This window comes from Podarcis muralis, chromosome 10, assembly GCF_964188315.1.
Source record: "Podarcis muralis chromosome 10, rPodMur119.hap1.1, whole genome shotgun sequence".
Lineage (NCBI taxonomy): Eukaryota > Metazoa > Chordata > Lepidosauria > Squamata > Lacertidae > Podarcis > Podarcis muralis.
Genome location: NC_135664.1, coordinates 43,555,899 through 43,573,594, shown reverse-complemented (window position 1 = coordinate 43,573,594; position 17,696 = coordinate 43,555,899). Strand labels below are relative to the sequence as shown.

The window sequence follows — 17,696 nt, the reverse complement described above, 5'->3', positions numbered from 1 at the left end:
GGTAGTTCATTGACATCCAAAGGGCACTAGTCTGGGGAATACTGGATCTTACTTCTCCATTAGGAAGACAGCAAAATATGGGGTGGTTTTCTGCCAAGTAAAAACACTTTAACAAAAAATAATAATCATGATTTATTTATTTTTCAGTACAGAGTTTGCTTGTGTACAGAGCATTTTTTCATACAAGATTGTCAAATCCACAATATAGGATAATCCGTTTTAATGGCACATTGAGAAGGTGAAATTAAAAGCACACAAATTGGGTGGGGTAGAGCTTGTTAATACAGGGTTAACACTTCACCCACAGTGTTGTATACAAAAAGTGGTTTGAAGTGGTAAAAAGTGTCGCCCAACTAAGTTTTAATCTCTTAATTGCACAGTTGGTTGAATTTGCACACACTAGCATGAGGATAAAATAATCACTTTGAAGAAAAATGCTTGTCCTCAAAATTTAGATAATGTGCACAGCAGATGCCATCTTAGGAGAGATGATAGCTTGAGTCCTAGCTTCCCAAGACTAGGACAGAGTTCATGTTCACAGAACAAGGCTTTCCTGCATGGGCATAGCCAGAATTTTTGTTGGGCAGGGCAGGCTTTTGTGAGGGGGGGCAGAACCTCTGATTTGTATTGATTTTAATTATGGGGGGCAGCTGCCCTCCTGCACCCCCATGCTTTCCTGCCTCTGCCCCCCCCCCAGATCTGCTCCTTAGGATTGATAGACCCTTGAAAATGGCCTGGACTTCGGTACAGAGGGCTGTCGATGGAGGCGGCTTTGACAGAAACCACTCTCTCCCACCCCCTTACAAGAATGGAAGAACAACTTGGGAGCCAAGGTTTTGTCTTGTGCGCGAGAGAGGATGAGTGCCGTACCTAAGATGCTTTTATTAGCCACCTGAGGTGTTTTGCAAATACCTCTATTAAAAAATAAAAGTTCAAAATTTGCTGCTGGGTTGATTTTAAGAGGTACAGTAATTTAAAAAAAACTATGTAACCAACTGCCTTACTGTGTAGAATGGGAGCTTCTGATCCATATGTGATTGGTGGCACTCATTCAAAAATGCACGCATGCAGCAGCTAGCCTTGTAAGCAGTAGGGACTTCATATATCTGTTCTGCATGTGGTAGAACGGAATCCTTTCTTCCATCCTCCAGCTGAGCTGACAGATTGCATCTGCTGTTCCTGGAGCAGACCAGAAAATCCACACCTGCAGTTTCCCATCAGCCAATGGTTTATAGGCATTGTGGTTCAATAACAATTGGAGGGCCACAAATTCAGCCACCCCTGAACTAAGCATATGTAAGCAAAATCCCATGGCAGAGTCAGGACAACTGAACACATGGAGCAAGAGTATATCATTACAAATACAATCTTACGTAAGACCTTGTGTAGGGCATCTTAAGTGGCTGATACTGAGAAACCACATAAAAACACCCATGTAAGAGCAAAGGATAGAAAGGTAGGCAGGAAACTTAGTCACAGCCCATGCTGATGTTATCGCTTATCAGACACCACCACACAGTGGGAGAAGAATGGGGCACGCACAGTGCAGGCTTGTGACTAACACAAACAAACCCTTTTGTCAAAAGAGCAATTAAAATACTTTTGTCTGCGGCTCAGGTGTAGTAGGATAATTTGTGTACAGCTCTTGCCCAGTAAAATGCACAGTGTTTTCAGGTAAATACCAAGTGAGTGTAGGTGGGATCGCGAAAACCTGAACATGGGGAGAAATTGAGGAAGGATCAGCAAAGTGGAAATGGAGAGCTGTGCACAGATAGGAGGCAACAGCAAAAGAGCTCTGTAGTATGAACAGATAGGCAGAAATGGAAAGAAACAACACATAAGTGTAAAGGAAATTCATCCTGTCTGGCCTAAAAATACCAGATATGTATTTGGGGCATATTTTGACCAAGGAGAATTTCTACAAAAACAGAAATAGAGAACGGCCCTAAGAATTTGGCAGAGGCACAGAGTTTTATTTGGGCATCAGCACTGTATAGGAGAGTCATGCCAGTAGTCGCCAGAATGAAACTTGGCTTTTCAAAAGTTTTTTCAAAAAAGGTGGATGTGAATGCCCTAGTCTTAGTCTACCACAATTAAAGCTTTGTGTGTCTTAGAAGGCCCTTTGGGATAATGCCAACAGTAAACCTAAGAGGTCTCTTGTTATATACACACAGGAAGATGATCAAGAGTCCATCCCTGAGGAAAGTTTATTGAATCCTTCCTTTAGGATAGATTTAAAATACAAAGTACAACATTTTATGAATATAATCAAGATCAAGCATATCTTGTTCTGTGTGGCTTCTCACATGGAAGTCACTGACTTCCATGAAAGCCTAAAAGCAGCTTAGAACTATTTTATAGACTTTGGAAGCCCCAGTTTAATTCAGGAGCCTGTTGCAGCAAACAACACAGGTGTTGTTGAGCTACAACTCCCGACGTTACTGACCACTGGCCATGTTGAGCTAAGGCTAATGGAGTCCAACAACATTTGACGGCCCACAGGCTCCCCATACTTATGGACTCAACAAAGCCGAAGACGAAAAGGTGTGGGAGCAACAAAGTATTGTGACACACACATTAAGCAGTCTGGCCAACTGCACATGATCAGAGACAAAAGCTGAGGCTGGATTTAAGGAAGCCGAGGACAGCAGCTTTGCTCCTTGGAACTAGCTTGTCTAGTTACTCAGAAACTCAAGAACCACGGATTCAATTTTCAGGAAAAGAGTTTCCCACGGTAGAAAGGAAAACTAATTCTTGTCTTGGGTGCTGCTGGGCTTCCTAGCCAGGCTATCCCTCAAACTGGTACTGTATTCTCGCAGCAGAGAAATTGGCACACATGGCCAATTTGCATTGGTGGCAAATTATGGAGTCGTTTGCCAGAACTTAGTCTCTTGCTACAGCCACAATCTCGTTGATAAGAAACCAGAAAAAAGGAAGATGTTGCTTCAATGGCTTAGCAAGTTAAGTTTGTTTACTGATGCAGTCTTATATTCTCGTGTCGATGTTTATTTCTGTGTCCTTTTCTGAATTAAATTTGCTTTTGTTCTCCTGTGCATAATTATTGCGCTCCTTTGCATTGTTTCTGGCTGGCCGCTTTGGGCACATTGGGAGGTATTGAAACCAGTCAGCAGCACAGAACTTAGAACCTATTCCAAAAGGTAGATCATAGACGTCCGAGGTGTTCACAGTATCGTCAGATTCCTCCTTATAACCCTCTTTCCATGCCAGGAGTCCCCGCTCTTCCAAGCTCCCTACCAAAGGAAAACAGAATAGTTAGCAGAGACTAATAGAAAAAGGCATCCTATAGAATAACAAAGCAATTTCGTGTCATCGCTAAGCATCAGCCTCTCGTGCCACAAAAAGTATGAATCTCACATAAACACAAACACAACAGTCACTTTGGAGTATAAGAAAAAATAGAAGCCATTCACAATAAGCATCAGTTCTTGCAAGACAACTTCCCAGTTATAACAAAAATATGAAAAGCGTCAGGAATGTGACTCTCATACTCTTTGAATATGGGTAAAATGCAAGGCACGGTGTAATGACTGAAGTACACTGAATATATTATAAACACAGCTCTGTCATGCTAATTGCCATTATAAACCTGTAAAGTGGTTTTGACTGTGACTTTCTGCTACAAAAAGCAAAACTTGAGTGCAGTTTTGCCCTCAGAACCCACAAGGCTTGCTCTAAAAAGAAACCTCCCTGATCCCAATCTGTGTAGCGGCCACACCCTCGGCCTCCTCAAATCAAAACGCTGAGGACAATTGTACTGAATCAGCCAGAGTGCTTTCAGGGACAGCACAGCACCTGACACAGGTGCAGCTACACAGCTGCAAAAGCCTGGAAGGCCTGCCAATGTTTCCCGCCATGGGCCCCCTGTAACATTTTCTCCCCAGACTAGTGAACTGAGAGGCACCAGGTGGCTGAGTAGAGCTGCCATTTTAATTTCCCACAATGCCCCTGGCATAGCATTGCTCTAGGATACTCCCCACCCTCACGGCTACTGTTGACATTCATGATCCACTACAGAAAGTTGTCTGGGTGGGGTGGCAGTGGCCAAATAAGACGCTGAAAGCAGGTTAGTTGGTCACAAAAATACCTGTCCATTTTGCCTCCTCTCTCATGTTCTACAAATGCTAGAAACTTACTCTTAAAAATATATATGAAAGCTTGAAATCTGTGGAATATTGTTCATCCAGGGGCCAGAGGACAGGGATTGATTGCCCTAACGATGGACGCCCCATGACCACACAAAAGTCCCCCCCCCCCCTCAAACCTGGAGTTGGCTCCTTTAAATTTTACTCCAGCTGTGTTGAGAGCTGCTCTCTTGTAGGGTAACTTTTAAATGACCCAACCAAGCATTGGGAAGCCAACTGCATGATTAGTTTCCCCCAAGGAATTAGCACTCTGCTCCCAATGTGTTGTTGCCTCAGTGGTCAGGGCCTATGCCTGCATGTGGTTTAAACATGACCCAGCCACATCAGAGCCTCTCATGGAAAAACAGGTTCTCCTCTGTTGAGCTAATGTTTTAAGAGCTCCAGTGTTGCTGATTCAGAGGCAGTGGCTAGAAAGCTAAAGATCTCTGTGTTTTTAAAGCCATCGGGACTGGATCTCAGATTTATTCTGAAAATGACCTGGGGCCCCAAAACTCCGGCAACCAAAGGCAGCCATACCTGTGCAACTGCGCATTAGCAATGAACACTAGAATCAAGTCAAGGAAGCTGGGATATTATTGTAATTCCTACCTGGAATAGTGTTATCGAGGATAAAGCCCAGGAATCCCCCAACAAACATGCCTGTGGTGAGCAGCACATTGATTACTTGGTCCAGTTGTTGAATTCCTAGAAACAGAATCCACTTGTCAAACAAACAATGCAAACAAATGAGAAACCCCAACAAGTCCCTACAGCTCATGATGGAAGTCATTTTTTTAAAGTGTTGTTTTCATTCTGGGTTCAAAAGTGTATATTTACCTCTATATTCTGTCCAACAAACAATATTCTGTTTCACAGACAGATGCCCTGGAACTGGGCACAACAGGGAAGCTATCACATAATTGCAAACATCACCCTGCACTCAATCCACATTCTCAACTCTGCAACTCAAGCACATCAGCCCTCAAAATAGAGATATCCATCTCATGTTGCTAAATCTCCCATATCTGATAATATAAAGACTGTGCTTTGAACTACAGCCTTTTGTTGTACAATGCAAATTACCAAAACAGCCAGGGGCGCCGACTTATAAAAAATATTGGGGGGGCCCATACCGACTTATAAAAAATATTGGGGGGGCCCATACCGACTTATAAAAAATATTGGGGGGGGGCCAAGACCTCCAAACCTCTGCTGCTGGGGGAACGAAAGGGGCGAGCCCCGGGCTGCCCCGACCTTAAGTGAACCTGTGAGGGCCCGCCCTTTGCGGCAGCCGATTGGCTGCCGCCGTGGGCGGTGAATATTAATGAGCTAGGGGGAATCCCCGCTTCTCGCGGGGCTGACGCCAGCCCCGCGAGATTGTTGATGATGTCGAGAGCCTGCAACCCCACCCCCTCTCTAGATCGGGAGTGGCTTTGTTTTAACTCATTACTGAATGTATTTTAAAAGGTAACTATCGTCAAACAAGGAAAATAAAAAATACCAACATAATTTTGTGATTTTACAAAGCATAATATAACTAATAATTTTCTTAAATTATTGGGGGGGCAGAGCCCCCCCAAACGAATTTTTGAGGGGGCTCGGGCCCCCTCAGGCCCCATGGAGTCGGCGCCTATGAAAACAGCAGGCATTTATCCAAGTATCTTCACTATTTAGAATCAACACAACTAACCATATCTAAGAAGATACTTGTCCAGCTTTCTCTTCAGAAACTCTAATAGTCATACTAACTATAAACACAAGATAGAATGCTATCATAAACCTTGTTCAGGTGTTCTAAACCCTTCATGGGGTGAGGGATGAGCGTGTTACCCTGTCCTCCTGTTGGCATTTCTAATTCATTTTCTGTTGACATCAGGCAAAAAACAAAATATAATAAAACAACATTCACCTGTTTCCACCAATTCTGAATTTTTCTGCACCCAGAATGGAACCGTCAGACCCGCAAATATAGAAAACCCAAAAATGAAAAGGTTTCTTGAAGAGTTCATATCTGTATACTGAATAAAGAGGAGATGGTCTTTAGAGGAAAAACAAATGGATACCACATTATCCATTAATTTCACCAGCTATTTTTGGTATGTAGACAATGCAGCATTGCTGATTCTTTATTATTCCATCTGTGTGCATAGTGCTTTACTGAGTATAAGAGGGCAAGTCCATGCACCAAAGGGCTTATACTCTAAAATTCAACACAAGGGGAACAGAATAAGGAGAGCCCAGGGAAAACGGGTAAGCAATATGTGGTGGTTTCAGTTGCACATGCTTAGCTACACGCTGAGTTACAGTAGGGCAGGAGTTGCCAACCGGGTGCCCACAGGCACCATGGTGCCCTTGAAGGTTTTCATTAGTGTCCCTGAGCAGGTGTCACAGACTCTGAGCTCAGACAGAGAAAGAGCCATGAGACAGTGACAGATGCAGGCAGAAGAAAAGGGCTGGAATAGATCTGTAGCTTCTGTTTCTGCTTACATCTGTCTCTGGAAGTGGTGGGACATGGGAGCTGGGTTGCTACTCTGTGCTCTCACTTCCTCACCAGAATCCCCAGGTTTAAAAAAAAAATTAGGATGTGTCCAGCACACCCCAATCATGCCTATTTGTATAACATAGTAATAATAAATATTTCAGGGCAATATAGTCTTGAATATATTTCACAACTCGAAAATTGATGGTATGAAAGAATTGAAATATGGCACATTTATGCTTTTATGGTACCCAAGACAATGATAAGTGAAGTAGTTGGATATTGCTTCAGTGCTGTTCTAAGAAGAATGCTTTAATTTGTTTTAGACTTAATTTAATCTGATAATAGACAAGTTTGGGCAAGCAGTCAAGCTGCTCTCTTTGGGTTTCTATAAAGCAATTAAAGCTACACTAGGGTGTTTACTTTTCCATATAAGATATGTAAGTATCCTTGGTGAAAAAGAAAAAGAATAATTTTCAAACAAAGATAAAGCCTTTGATAATGCTTTTTTATGATAGCAATTTTATCTAACAACAAAATCTTCACCTTTTATCAGCTCAGAAAATCTCTTGTAATCTTTTCTATCAGATAATGATGTTGATAAAGGCAATCTATTCCGTTAGAAAGATGTCACCTTGGTTTTAGGACACATTTCAACCTGCTGATTTATCCCATTTTTTAAAAGCAGCGTTAATGTTTAAACTTAATAGTTTTGTTTTATTTCTATTAAATATTGTAGTTTGAACAGACTGTACTTTTTAAAAGAAGTTAACTCATAGTTCATTGACACTTTTGGATTTGTTAATGATCTCAAATCATCTTCATCTTAAGGTCATGTTACCAGGTTCCTTCAACTTTCTGAAATGCTTCTCTACTTACAGTGAAAAACCATCCTTGGCATATATCTCACTGAAAATTGAAATTTTGTGAATTCCCATCCCCTTATTAACAACCCAATTCATTGTCTTTCATAAATTGTAACTATCCCATCAGTGCAACTAGCAGTCTTAACAATTTGCAATCCTTGCCTATCATCTCAGCTATAGACACACCAACCATGCAAAACAGGAAGAACTACTTATTACATCTTGCTACCCATCTGCAATGGTCCTTGATAACTTTCTTACCTGAAACACATTAAATATGAAATTTGTGCTATTCAATTATTTCTTAGCTGTCACAGATTATGCTTTTCTTTAATGTAAGATGCCTTGGTGGACTATATTTAGGCTAAGAGGCAGGATACAATAACTCACCCACACCATACATTTAAAGCACGTACCCCACAAAGAATTGTGGGAACTGTAGTTTTCCCCTCACAGAGCTACAGTCCTGAGCAGCCTTAACAAACTGCAGTTCCCAGGATTTGTAGGGGGGGGGGTGAGCCATGTGCTTTAAAATGTTTGGTGTGGATGTCAGGTTAGCATTTGAGTGCTGAGGATCTCCAGAGAAACTGAAACTGCGCACAAATGGCTCCTCCTCACCTATGCAGAATTAAATTGATTTTTGAAGCAAAACTCTCACCTGTAAATTGGAAACTCCCACAGCCGTGATGATGCCAAACATCACAAAAAACATTCCTCCAATGATGGGAGTTGGAATGCTGGCAAATATAGCTCCAACCTTGCCAAACATGCCAGTCAAAAGCATAACGCAGCCCCCAGCCACAATGACCATTCTACTCCCGACCTGTGTTGAGAAGAACAGATGAAAATTAAAAGCCCCCACAATAGGACAAAGAAAATGATATGGATATGTTTCAGAGCTCTGTCAGTTCTGACAGTAGGGCGCTGGTTAATTAGCTCATGCTGCCTCCTACAGCGGTGCTCACCTTTTAGGGTTAAAGGTAGGACTTTGCCCTTATTAATATGTTGCTGAATAAGCATACTATTAAGTATTGTTCACTGTTTTATTTTTTCCAGGTCTTAAATGGCTTTTACATGTTGTATTTTACCATGTCAAGCCACTTTGAGACTTACTGAGTAAATGCTCTGATAAATGTAATAACTAATAATAATAGCCATATTATCAGATAAGATGACAGTAAGACTCAATAGCCAAGCCAGGTGTTTTTTATACCAATGGAAATACAGCCTTTCTGGTTGTTTCATGGATTTTCCTGTTAAAGATGCTTTGTTTTTAGTGTTCTATTAATAAATACTTATAAGAGGTGTTAACAATATTCCCTTTAAATGCTGTAAATGTCAACAGCAGATATTAAACATAGCATCAGGTGGGCATGGTTTGTGGGAAACAGACCTGTGGGGCAGAGGTTCCCCTCACCCTTATTCTTTCTATAACCTAAAGAACATTAATAAACTTTCTGAAGATAATCATATTACTGCACAACTTGATTCCTGATAATATACTACCATGGAGAGGACTAAAATGTTGTGGCTCATTAGAGAGAAAAGCTAACCCTCTGAATGAGGTAAGTCTACACGGAGCAACAGACTGCTTGGAAGGACTCTTCAGCACAGCAATCCAGCAAACGTGCTCATTTAGAAGCTTAGCAGAGCTTGTGCTAGTGCCTCAAGCATAAGGCAGCAAGATGGCGCATAACCCCATTAACTTTTTCTTCCATTCCCCTTTGCTACACTTTTTACAAAGACCACAATGTGAGCGCTGAGCCTGCCCGCCGCTGCTGATCTCCTCCTGCAGTGTGCAGATCCAGGGGTATATTGGGGGATTCTCAGGCTATGCTCTCAGTTCGGATGTGCCAATGGTGTGTGTGGCCTGGCCAATGCCCTCCACAAACAATGTTTACTCTAGAAAATTTCCCAGAATCCTCTGCAAAGCACAGGATTTCCACAGCAGATGCCCTCATTGTTGCTCAGCAGACAACCTAATGTGGAAAGAGTTCCTTGGCATTAGAACGGTTGGGAAAATACTATCCATGCATAGCCCATGTTTGTTTTAAGACAGGCATCCCCAACCTGCGGCCCTCCAGATGTTTTGGCCTACAACTCCCATGATTCCTAACTAACAGGACCAGGGGTCAGGGATGATGGGAATTGTAGTCCAAAACATCTGGAGGGCCGAAGGTTGGGGGTGCCTGTTTTCAGAGCACATGTGTGGCTACCTCTTCTGCAAAAATGCTGGCACTTCGCTGTGTTGGCTATTTGCAGTGTAGTAGCGCTGCAGAGAGCTTGCTGGGGAGACCATGCATTAAAAAGGGACTCAAAAATAACTTAAACAAGGTTTTAATAACAAAAACAAAAACTACATTTACACTAAATACATCAACATGACCCAACCACCAACCCATCCCCCAGGGTAATGGGAGAGCTAGGTGCTGCTCCTTATATACTACACCCAAATGCTGATACACCTTAATCAAATACAACTCAGCAGCACCTGCTATGTTTCACAGCTGTAAAGCTGGGTCTCGTTATCTTGCTCTGGCCCTTGCTCTGGCCCCTTAAAGACATACACATCGGGTGGAACAATGATGAACCTTTACATTTAAAGAAACCATTCAACACGCTGCAGTGGAATTCAATTGATCGTACTGAAATCAGACTTACCCGAGTGATCCCCAAAGCACCCACGTTTTCACTGTACGAAGTGGTGCCATTTCCTGTCCCCCAGGCTCCCGCCAGAAGGCAGCCAATCCCCTCCACTCCAATTCCACGGTTGATTGCATGCTTGGGAGGAGGTGGCGCACCAGATAAACGAGCACAGGCATAGTAATCTCCTACCGACTCCACCATGGAGGAGATCACTCCAGCTATGATGCCAAAAATCCCGGCCAAGCTAATGGTTGGAACTCCCCATTGACCTGTGTGTCGCAAACACAAAAACAAAGTGTCCATGTTGAGACTGTGGATCTGAGGCTGGTGAAGCTCACCAGCATAAGTAGCTAAAACTTCTCGAGATGTTGTCGAACGTTGGAGCCAAAGGAACTGTTATTTTGCTGATTACAATTATTAACAGGACAACAATGAGGACTGTTTCGCAGGCGATAACCACCACATGGGAAGCTACTTTAACTTGCTCGACATATCAGTCATTACATGGTGAATCATTCAAGTACGAACTTGAACATGTTGTCCCTCACATTTTCCCAAGTGGAAGCTGTCGCCAAGGATGGACTATTTGTGTGCAATGTCTCACTATGGAAGAGTGGTTGTTGCCTAAATCAGAAGTGCCTGGAACGAGGATCAGTCCTGTCAGTTGTGTTCTTGCATATCCACCTCTACCTGCTTCCAAGTCAACTCCTAGACAATCTTGCTGCTCCAAAGTTTTACCCCCCCCCCAAAAAAAAGGTTGCATCCCTGTATAGGATGGGCAGCTATGCCACTGTAACATGGGTGTAGCCAGGATTTATGCTGGGGGGGGGGGGCAGGACACCCACCTGTCATCCTCTCTCTGACTCTGTCTAGCAGATTCAGAACGAAATGTCTCCACAACAGTTGTTTTAAATTACTTTCTTTTGACTTCAAGTGAACAGAAAAATCTGTCAGATCTTTCTACAATTTCTACTTTTAGTTAAGTATTTTTATTTATTAATTAACTTGTTTGGGGGAGGGGGACAGCTGATTGCTCCTGGCTATGCCCACACACTGTAATAAATACCTAATTATTGTTTGAAACATAGTCTTAAAAACATTGGCAGAATCAACAGATACATATAGACTGTTACCAGTACAGTGGTACCTTGGGTTAAGTACTTAATTCGTTCCGGAGGTCCGTTCTTAACCTGAAACTGTTCTTAACCTGAAGCACCACTTTAGCTAATGGAGCCTCCTGCTGCCGCCATGCTGCCAGAGCACGATTTCTGTTCTCACCCTGAAGCAAAGTTCTTAACCCAAGGTACTATTTCTGGGTTAGCGGAGTCTGTAACCTGAAGCGTATGTAACCTGAGGTACCACTGTACTGTTAACAATGAAGCCCTTTTGTCTGAAGAAGACCATATTAACATTAATCTGAAACCAACTAATAAAGAGAACCAAGCAGTTGATTAATGTTTTTACTCCTAATGGGGAGGCAAAAAATCAGTAACATTACAGCATGACAATACCTGGGTAAGGAAACCGAAACCAGGGTGCCTGTGAAAGAACATCCCCTTTGCTGTCAGTCCGCGCTTTGTAGCCATAAGCAAGTGGGTCCGAAGGGAACACATTGGTGATGGTAAGTATAAAACAGAGAAGCCAAGTAAGTGTGAGGCCAAACAGCACCTAATCAGTTACAGAAGACAATGAATCTCTGTTAGTGGCAGGACTCGCTCCTACAGACTAGAAGTTGTATAGTCCAACAGTATTTCCCATTACATTTGCAAAGAGCATCAAAGAAATGTAATTGTGGTATAGCTACTCAATCATAACAAAAACCACCAAATCCCCACTCAAATAAAGGCAAGTTGGTAAGACACAGCACAAGACAATTGGCAAACTTCCTCTACAGCTGGCTTATTTCATTGCCAACAAACAAGTGGAAGTCAATGCAATTCGTTAGGTGACTGAAATGAAGCATGCTTTAGTTTTATTTTAGTCTACCTGCTGTGGTCTATCTGGTCACCAAAAGTTCAAAGGGGTTAACTCACAGGGAAAATCTGGAAGAGGTAGATCTTGGAGAAATGGCATCTCTTGCTTGTGCTGTAAGATGGCACTGGAACAGGGACATTTTTCAGGTACTGAGAGAACAGAACTATGAGGAACATGGTTCTGAGGTGGAAAAGAAAGAAGTTAAGAAAAAGTTGTTTATGTTTTATGTTGACATAGAGGTCCTGATTCAGAACCTAAGGGAGTATTTATACAGGAACAAATACAAACATTTCTGCCACTTGTATGCTTGCATTGCACTTATTCAGATATTGGGGCACAATGTTCCTACTACACTGACTTTTCACAACCATGTTTATTACACTGTTTTTTTCTACAAAATTGTATGGGATCGTCTTCATTTACTGAGATACCAACTGTCCTGAATCATCTTACAAAATTCCACACACCGCAGTGCAAGCTACAAACAGAGACAAGCATCTGATAGCAAAGTTCTCATGACTGGATTTTTGTGTTTTCCAAAATACCTATTTTAGGCTGGGATCCTAATATTTACATGCAAGCAGACCTTACTTAGTTCATTGGAATTTACTTCATTCTGAGCTGATATGCAAAGCAGTGGATTGCACTGTTAATCTGCTGTTGTGTATGTCGTGCATTTGTATTTTCTGATTATTGTGCATTGTTATGTTTCATTAGTTTTATTGTGTTTGTAAATCTTGTAAGCCACTTTGTGTCCTGTGACAGAAAAGCAGGGTAAAAAAACAAAACAAAACAACAACAGTTGATTCAAGCAGCTTTGTTTCAAGCGGTGTGCACTTATTAGTATTCCACACTTAGAAACAGATGAAAAGCTCATTGTAAAAATCAGAGGATCAAGCCTATTCAATGCCTTGAAGAATATATTTACATGTGAGCATAAAGCACATGCCATGACAGGAGTGTGACTGAAACGAGTCATGGAACTAACAACAGAAATTGGGAATTTCATTATTTTGCCCAGTAAAGATGCATTGTTTCCAAGTAACTGTGACTTCGTCCCAGGTATGGATTATTTTACATTTGCTGGTTGATACAGATAGGGTGGAATCTAACTGATGGCCTAATAATAATAATAATAATAATAGACAAAAGTACAAAGATTCACAAAATGTTTAGGGGTATGCGTACCCTTGCATAGCCCCAGAAAAAAGCACTGGGTGTATGTTCTCTGTTTGCATCACATTCATCTTGGTATTAAAGGGAGGTAAAACTTACACGGCTGCTATCCCCCAGTGTTGTCCTGCCTCTTCTCCTGCAGAGACAAAGAGAGGCAGCGCCACCAAGGAAATGGTTGGGGCAATTGTCAAAGGGCCAATGAACCTCAACAGAAATCCAATAAGACCAGAAAAACCAATAAAGATTTGGAAGCAGGAAGCTACCATGATTGCTCCCTGCAACTGAAACAGAGAAAGAAAAAAATAAACATTTCAAAAATAAACTTCTGCAAGCTTTGTCCTTCAATATGCTTGGTTACTGTATCTTTAATAATACTTCCAACCAGTTTTCCCAGGACAGGTGTTAAGCTAACTGACTTGTAATTTCCAGGACTGCCCCCTTCCCAATCTTTTTTTTAAATTGATGTTGCATTGCTACTTTCCAGTCCACAAGTACAGAGACTGATCTGAGACACAAGTTACATATATTAGAGGATCAGCAATTGCACATTTGTGTTCTTTGATAGTTCTCAGGTGGATGTTATCTGAACCCAGCAATTTGTCAGCTTTTACTCAGACTATTAGGCCTATAACTTCATCTCTCACCACCACCTCAGTTCCTCAAATTCACCTCCTGCAAAAGTTAGTTTTAGATTATCTTCCTCCTGCCTTCATGGTTGGAGGCAGTTATGCTTCTAAATACCAGATGCTGGAGGTTTCCGTGGGCATCCTGGGAAGCCACTGTGAGAAGAGGATGCTGGAATAGATGGACCACTGGCCTGATCCAGCAGGCTCTTCTTATGTTCTTACTTTCCATTGATTTTATTTTAATGTGGATTCTTTCCCTGCACATCAGCTTTTAATAGTGACATTGAAATTTCTACCATAACAAAATGTTTAAGTATTTAAGCCGCCATCTTGGTTAGTTTTAGATATGTGAGACATAATCACGTCATCAACATCTCCCATGGTACTGTAGACTTTAATTATTACTGGAGAACAGGGAAATCTCCAGGTTTTGGAGGGCCCTTGGGCAAGATACCCTTCATGCATGCCCAACTCAATGAATCTACCTCCTCACTGCAGCAAGTCTTGCTAGGATGTGGACCACTGGCAGGTGCCCAACCATGCTGACCTTTGGCACTGGCCCTGTTGGAAGACCATGGAAAGGAACTATGGGGAATAGAAACCACGCTGGTCCTCTAACATATGGACCCAATCAAAGAGCAAGTAAAGTATAATCTCCCTGTGGCTGATCAAGAGAAGAATTGAAAGCAAAAGTGAAATCACCCTCTCCATAGCTATTGGAGAAGCTACATAAACTTGTAGGATATCCTACTATTCAGAACCAAACTTCAAGATATTCCCCCACATATATATGGAATGCCCAGTGGGTTACCTCTCGCATTCGTTTTTGCCAGGTCTCAACAAAGTCTGGAGAAGAAGTATCCAATGAGCTGGAATTTTGGGTCCACTCTGGGCACTTCCATTGGGGGAGAGAGAGCATGGCCAGCGTTGGAGTTAAGAAGGCAAAAGTCCCTCCTTGCAGGATAGGTAGTCTGTGTTCGGGATTGGAGGTAAGAATGGCACTGATGAGTGGGTTGCACTTTGTAGATTTTTTTGTAGATAAAACAGACTAAACAACAATGCAAATACAACCACAGAAAATACATTTGAAGACCTTTAGCTAACTCTGCTGTCATAAAAATGGAAGAGGCTTGTCAACATGGTCTTTGTAGGCGCTGGTGTGCCTGCCTGTATTGCCAGTAGCGCCTTGTAAATGATTCAGTATAAATATTCATAATGGACCAAAGACTGTTCCATCTTCTTGTTCAGCTAATGCTTGTCCTAGCTCAACCTGTTCTGTATTGAACAGGCCTACATTTCTTTGGGCACCCACTCTTTCTTCCATTCTGAGCAGAGGGGAGGTGCAAAGAGAGAGTGCAGCAATGGTTGATATAGGAGCCTTTTTATCCATTGATTGTGGGGAGGGCTGATGGGGTGGCATGCCTGCGCCATTTTGTAGCCCTCCCTATTTTTATATGTGGCAGTCATTTTGTATTGTGCCATGTCCCCTATGGGAGCCATTTTGTGTTATGCCACACATCCCTCAGCAGCCATTTTGTGACTGGAATCTGCTGCACTGTCTCAACATTCCTGCTGTGCCCACAGATCCAAAGCAGTTCTCAAAAAGATCATTGGCTCTCAACCAGCTTGTTGACCTTACCTAAGGAAGATCACACCAGCAAACACCAGTTGTCTACTAGAGAGAAACTGAGAAAGGGAAGGAGAAAGAGAAGAGAAGAATGAATGAGGAGCAGGAAAGAAGGCCAGATTTCCATAGTAGTCAAGAAAAACATAGAAAGGCTGTACTGTAAAGAAAAATATGATGCAAGGTGGAAGAAAGTGGGGTCCATAAGGGCTCCAGCCTAGATGACAACAACAAGAAATATGCAATCCATGAGCTCTTCAGAAGAGGGTGCTCCCATACTACCTGTTACTCAGGACATTCCTTTGCTGCTCAGTTCCTACGTATTGTATTGAAACCAATAGGATCATATTTGTATTGAAACAAACAGGATCGATGCCCTAACAAAAAACATCAATGCAACAGAAAAGTGGGGTGGGAGGGAATATACATTATCACATGAAAAATAACACACACGTGTTCATTCTGCAACACAGACAGGTGCCACAAAGTACTCCTGCAGGTAACAATGGCTGCAATTATACCTGCAGGCTCCCCTTATGCCCCACTCTGTAGATGGCCTTGGAGTTTGCAGGCAGGCAGCAGTTACACTTGCTTATGTCAGGGTAAACTCCAGTATGAGGCGCAGATTACATGTTACCCAACAAGAACCATGTGCAGTGAAGCCTTGGCAGTCAGTTCTGCCATTTAAAGCACCCTTAGGGAGAAGGCCATTTGCACAGTGCTTAAGCCATGGGTAGGCAAACTAAGGCCCAGGGGCTGGATCCAGCCCAATCACCTTCTAAATCTGTCCCGCGGACGGTCTGGGAATCAGCATGTTTTTACATGAGTAGAATGTGTCCTTTTACTTAAAATGCATCTCTGGGTTATTTGTGGGGCCTGCCTGGTGTTTTTGCATGAGTAGAATGTGTGCTTTTATTTAAAATGCATCTCTGGGTTATTTGTGGGGCATAGGAATTTGTTCATTTTTTCTTCAAAATATAGTCCAGCCCCCCCCCCCCCCCCAAGGTCTGAGGGACTGTGGACTGGCCTCCTGCTGAAAATGTTTGCTGACCCCTGGCTTAAGCCTTCACTTCCCAGTAGCTTTCCCCTAAAAAAATTCCCCTTTCACCCGTATCACCCTTCATCTCAAACACATACATATAGTGTGTCCAGGGCTGCAAAAGCAGCTGAGGAAGGAAGTTTCAGAAGAAAAAGTGATGATTAGCAGTCAAAGGACCAAGCATTCCCTTCCTTCTTCTATGCAAATGCCAATTCCTTGGAATCCAAGGTAGAAAACTGGTTCCATGCTTTTCTCTTTCTTCCGGATCTTTAGTATGGCAAGAACAAGAGTCTTCCTGTACTAGCCACTTAGAGCATGGTAACTTGTACAGCTGATTGCTGTTGCACTGTATCCACTGGTCTCCCTTCAAGACAGTGTCATGGGAATTATAGATATAGTAAAATTAAACATTGGAAATGTGTGTGAGGAGGGCTGGGCAAGTGAAGGTTGGAATGTGACGGCCGTGTCTGCAAGTAAATCATGAGAGGAGGACAGAACAACATGTACCACAGGAGCTATTGCTTTAACCGTTAAGGGCAAAGGAAGAAGGGAAAGATAAGAAGGTTGATATGCCTTGTGATTAAACAAGTACAGTGCTACCTCGGGTTAAGTACTTAATTCGTTCTGGAGGTCTGTTCTTAACCTGAAACTGTTCTTAACCTGAAGCACCACTTTAGCTAATGGGGCCTCCCACTGCTGCCGTGCCACTGGGGCACGATTTCTGTTCTCATCCTGAAGCAAAGTTCTTAACCTGAGGTAATATTTCTGGGTTAGCGGAGTCTGTAACCTGAAGCGTATGTAACCTGAAGCGTATGTAACCAGAGGTACCACTGTAGAAGGAAGTACTGTCATATATGACCATCACTGCTGCTTTGCCTCCCTTTGCTTAGAAGTGTATAAATGATTGTGCTTTTTTCATGTTGGTGGTGCCACCCATCAACTATTTGCTGGTTGAGGTTATGCTGTGCTGTCTTTGCGACACTTAAATAAACGTCTTGTTAACTGACACAATTGGAGCCTGGATTTTACTGGCTGTCCAGGCTGAACCTACATGGTACTGAACTCCAATATTTCCCCAACAGCAGCACTTTCGTTTGGGAGCTATCACATTTTCCTGCTGCTAG

General features: G+C 42.5%; 1 protein-coding gene across 6 annotated transcripts in view; it reads right to left on the bottom strand.

Annotated features, from left to right (window-relative positions):
- Window positions 1-119: 119 nt before the first annotated feature.
- LOC114605350 (solute carrier family 23 member 1-like) overlaps window positions 120-17,696 on the bottom strand; it is an 81,298-nt gene continuing 63,721 nt past the window's right edge. For all 6 annotated transcript variants that reach the window (XM_077934879.1, XM_028746524.2, XM_028746522.2 and 3 more), the window contains 9 exons: window positions 14,721-14,880; window positions 13,383-13,564; window positions 12,167-12,287; window positions 11,645-11,801; window positions 10,149-10,402; window positions 8,146-8,310; window positions 6,052-6,160; window positions 4,752-4,847; window positions 120-3,251 (listed from right to left, as the gene is read on the bottom strand). In XM_077934879.1, coding sequence (XP_077791005.1) covers window positions 2,986-3,251; window positions 4,752-4,847; window positions 6,052-6,160; window positions 8,146-8,310; window positions 10,149-10,402; window positions 11,645-11,801; window positions 12,167-12,287; window positions 13,383-13,564; window positions 14,721-14,880 — 1,510 coding nt within the window. In that variant the 3' untranslated portion in view covers window positions 120-2,985. The remainder of the gene's footprint in view (window positions 3,252-4,751; window positions 4,848-6,051; window positions 6,161-8,145; window positions 8,311-10,148; window positions 10,403-11,644; window positions 11,802-12,166; window positions 12,288-13,382; window positions 13,565-14,720; window positions 14,881-17,696) is intronic.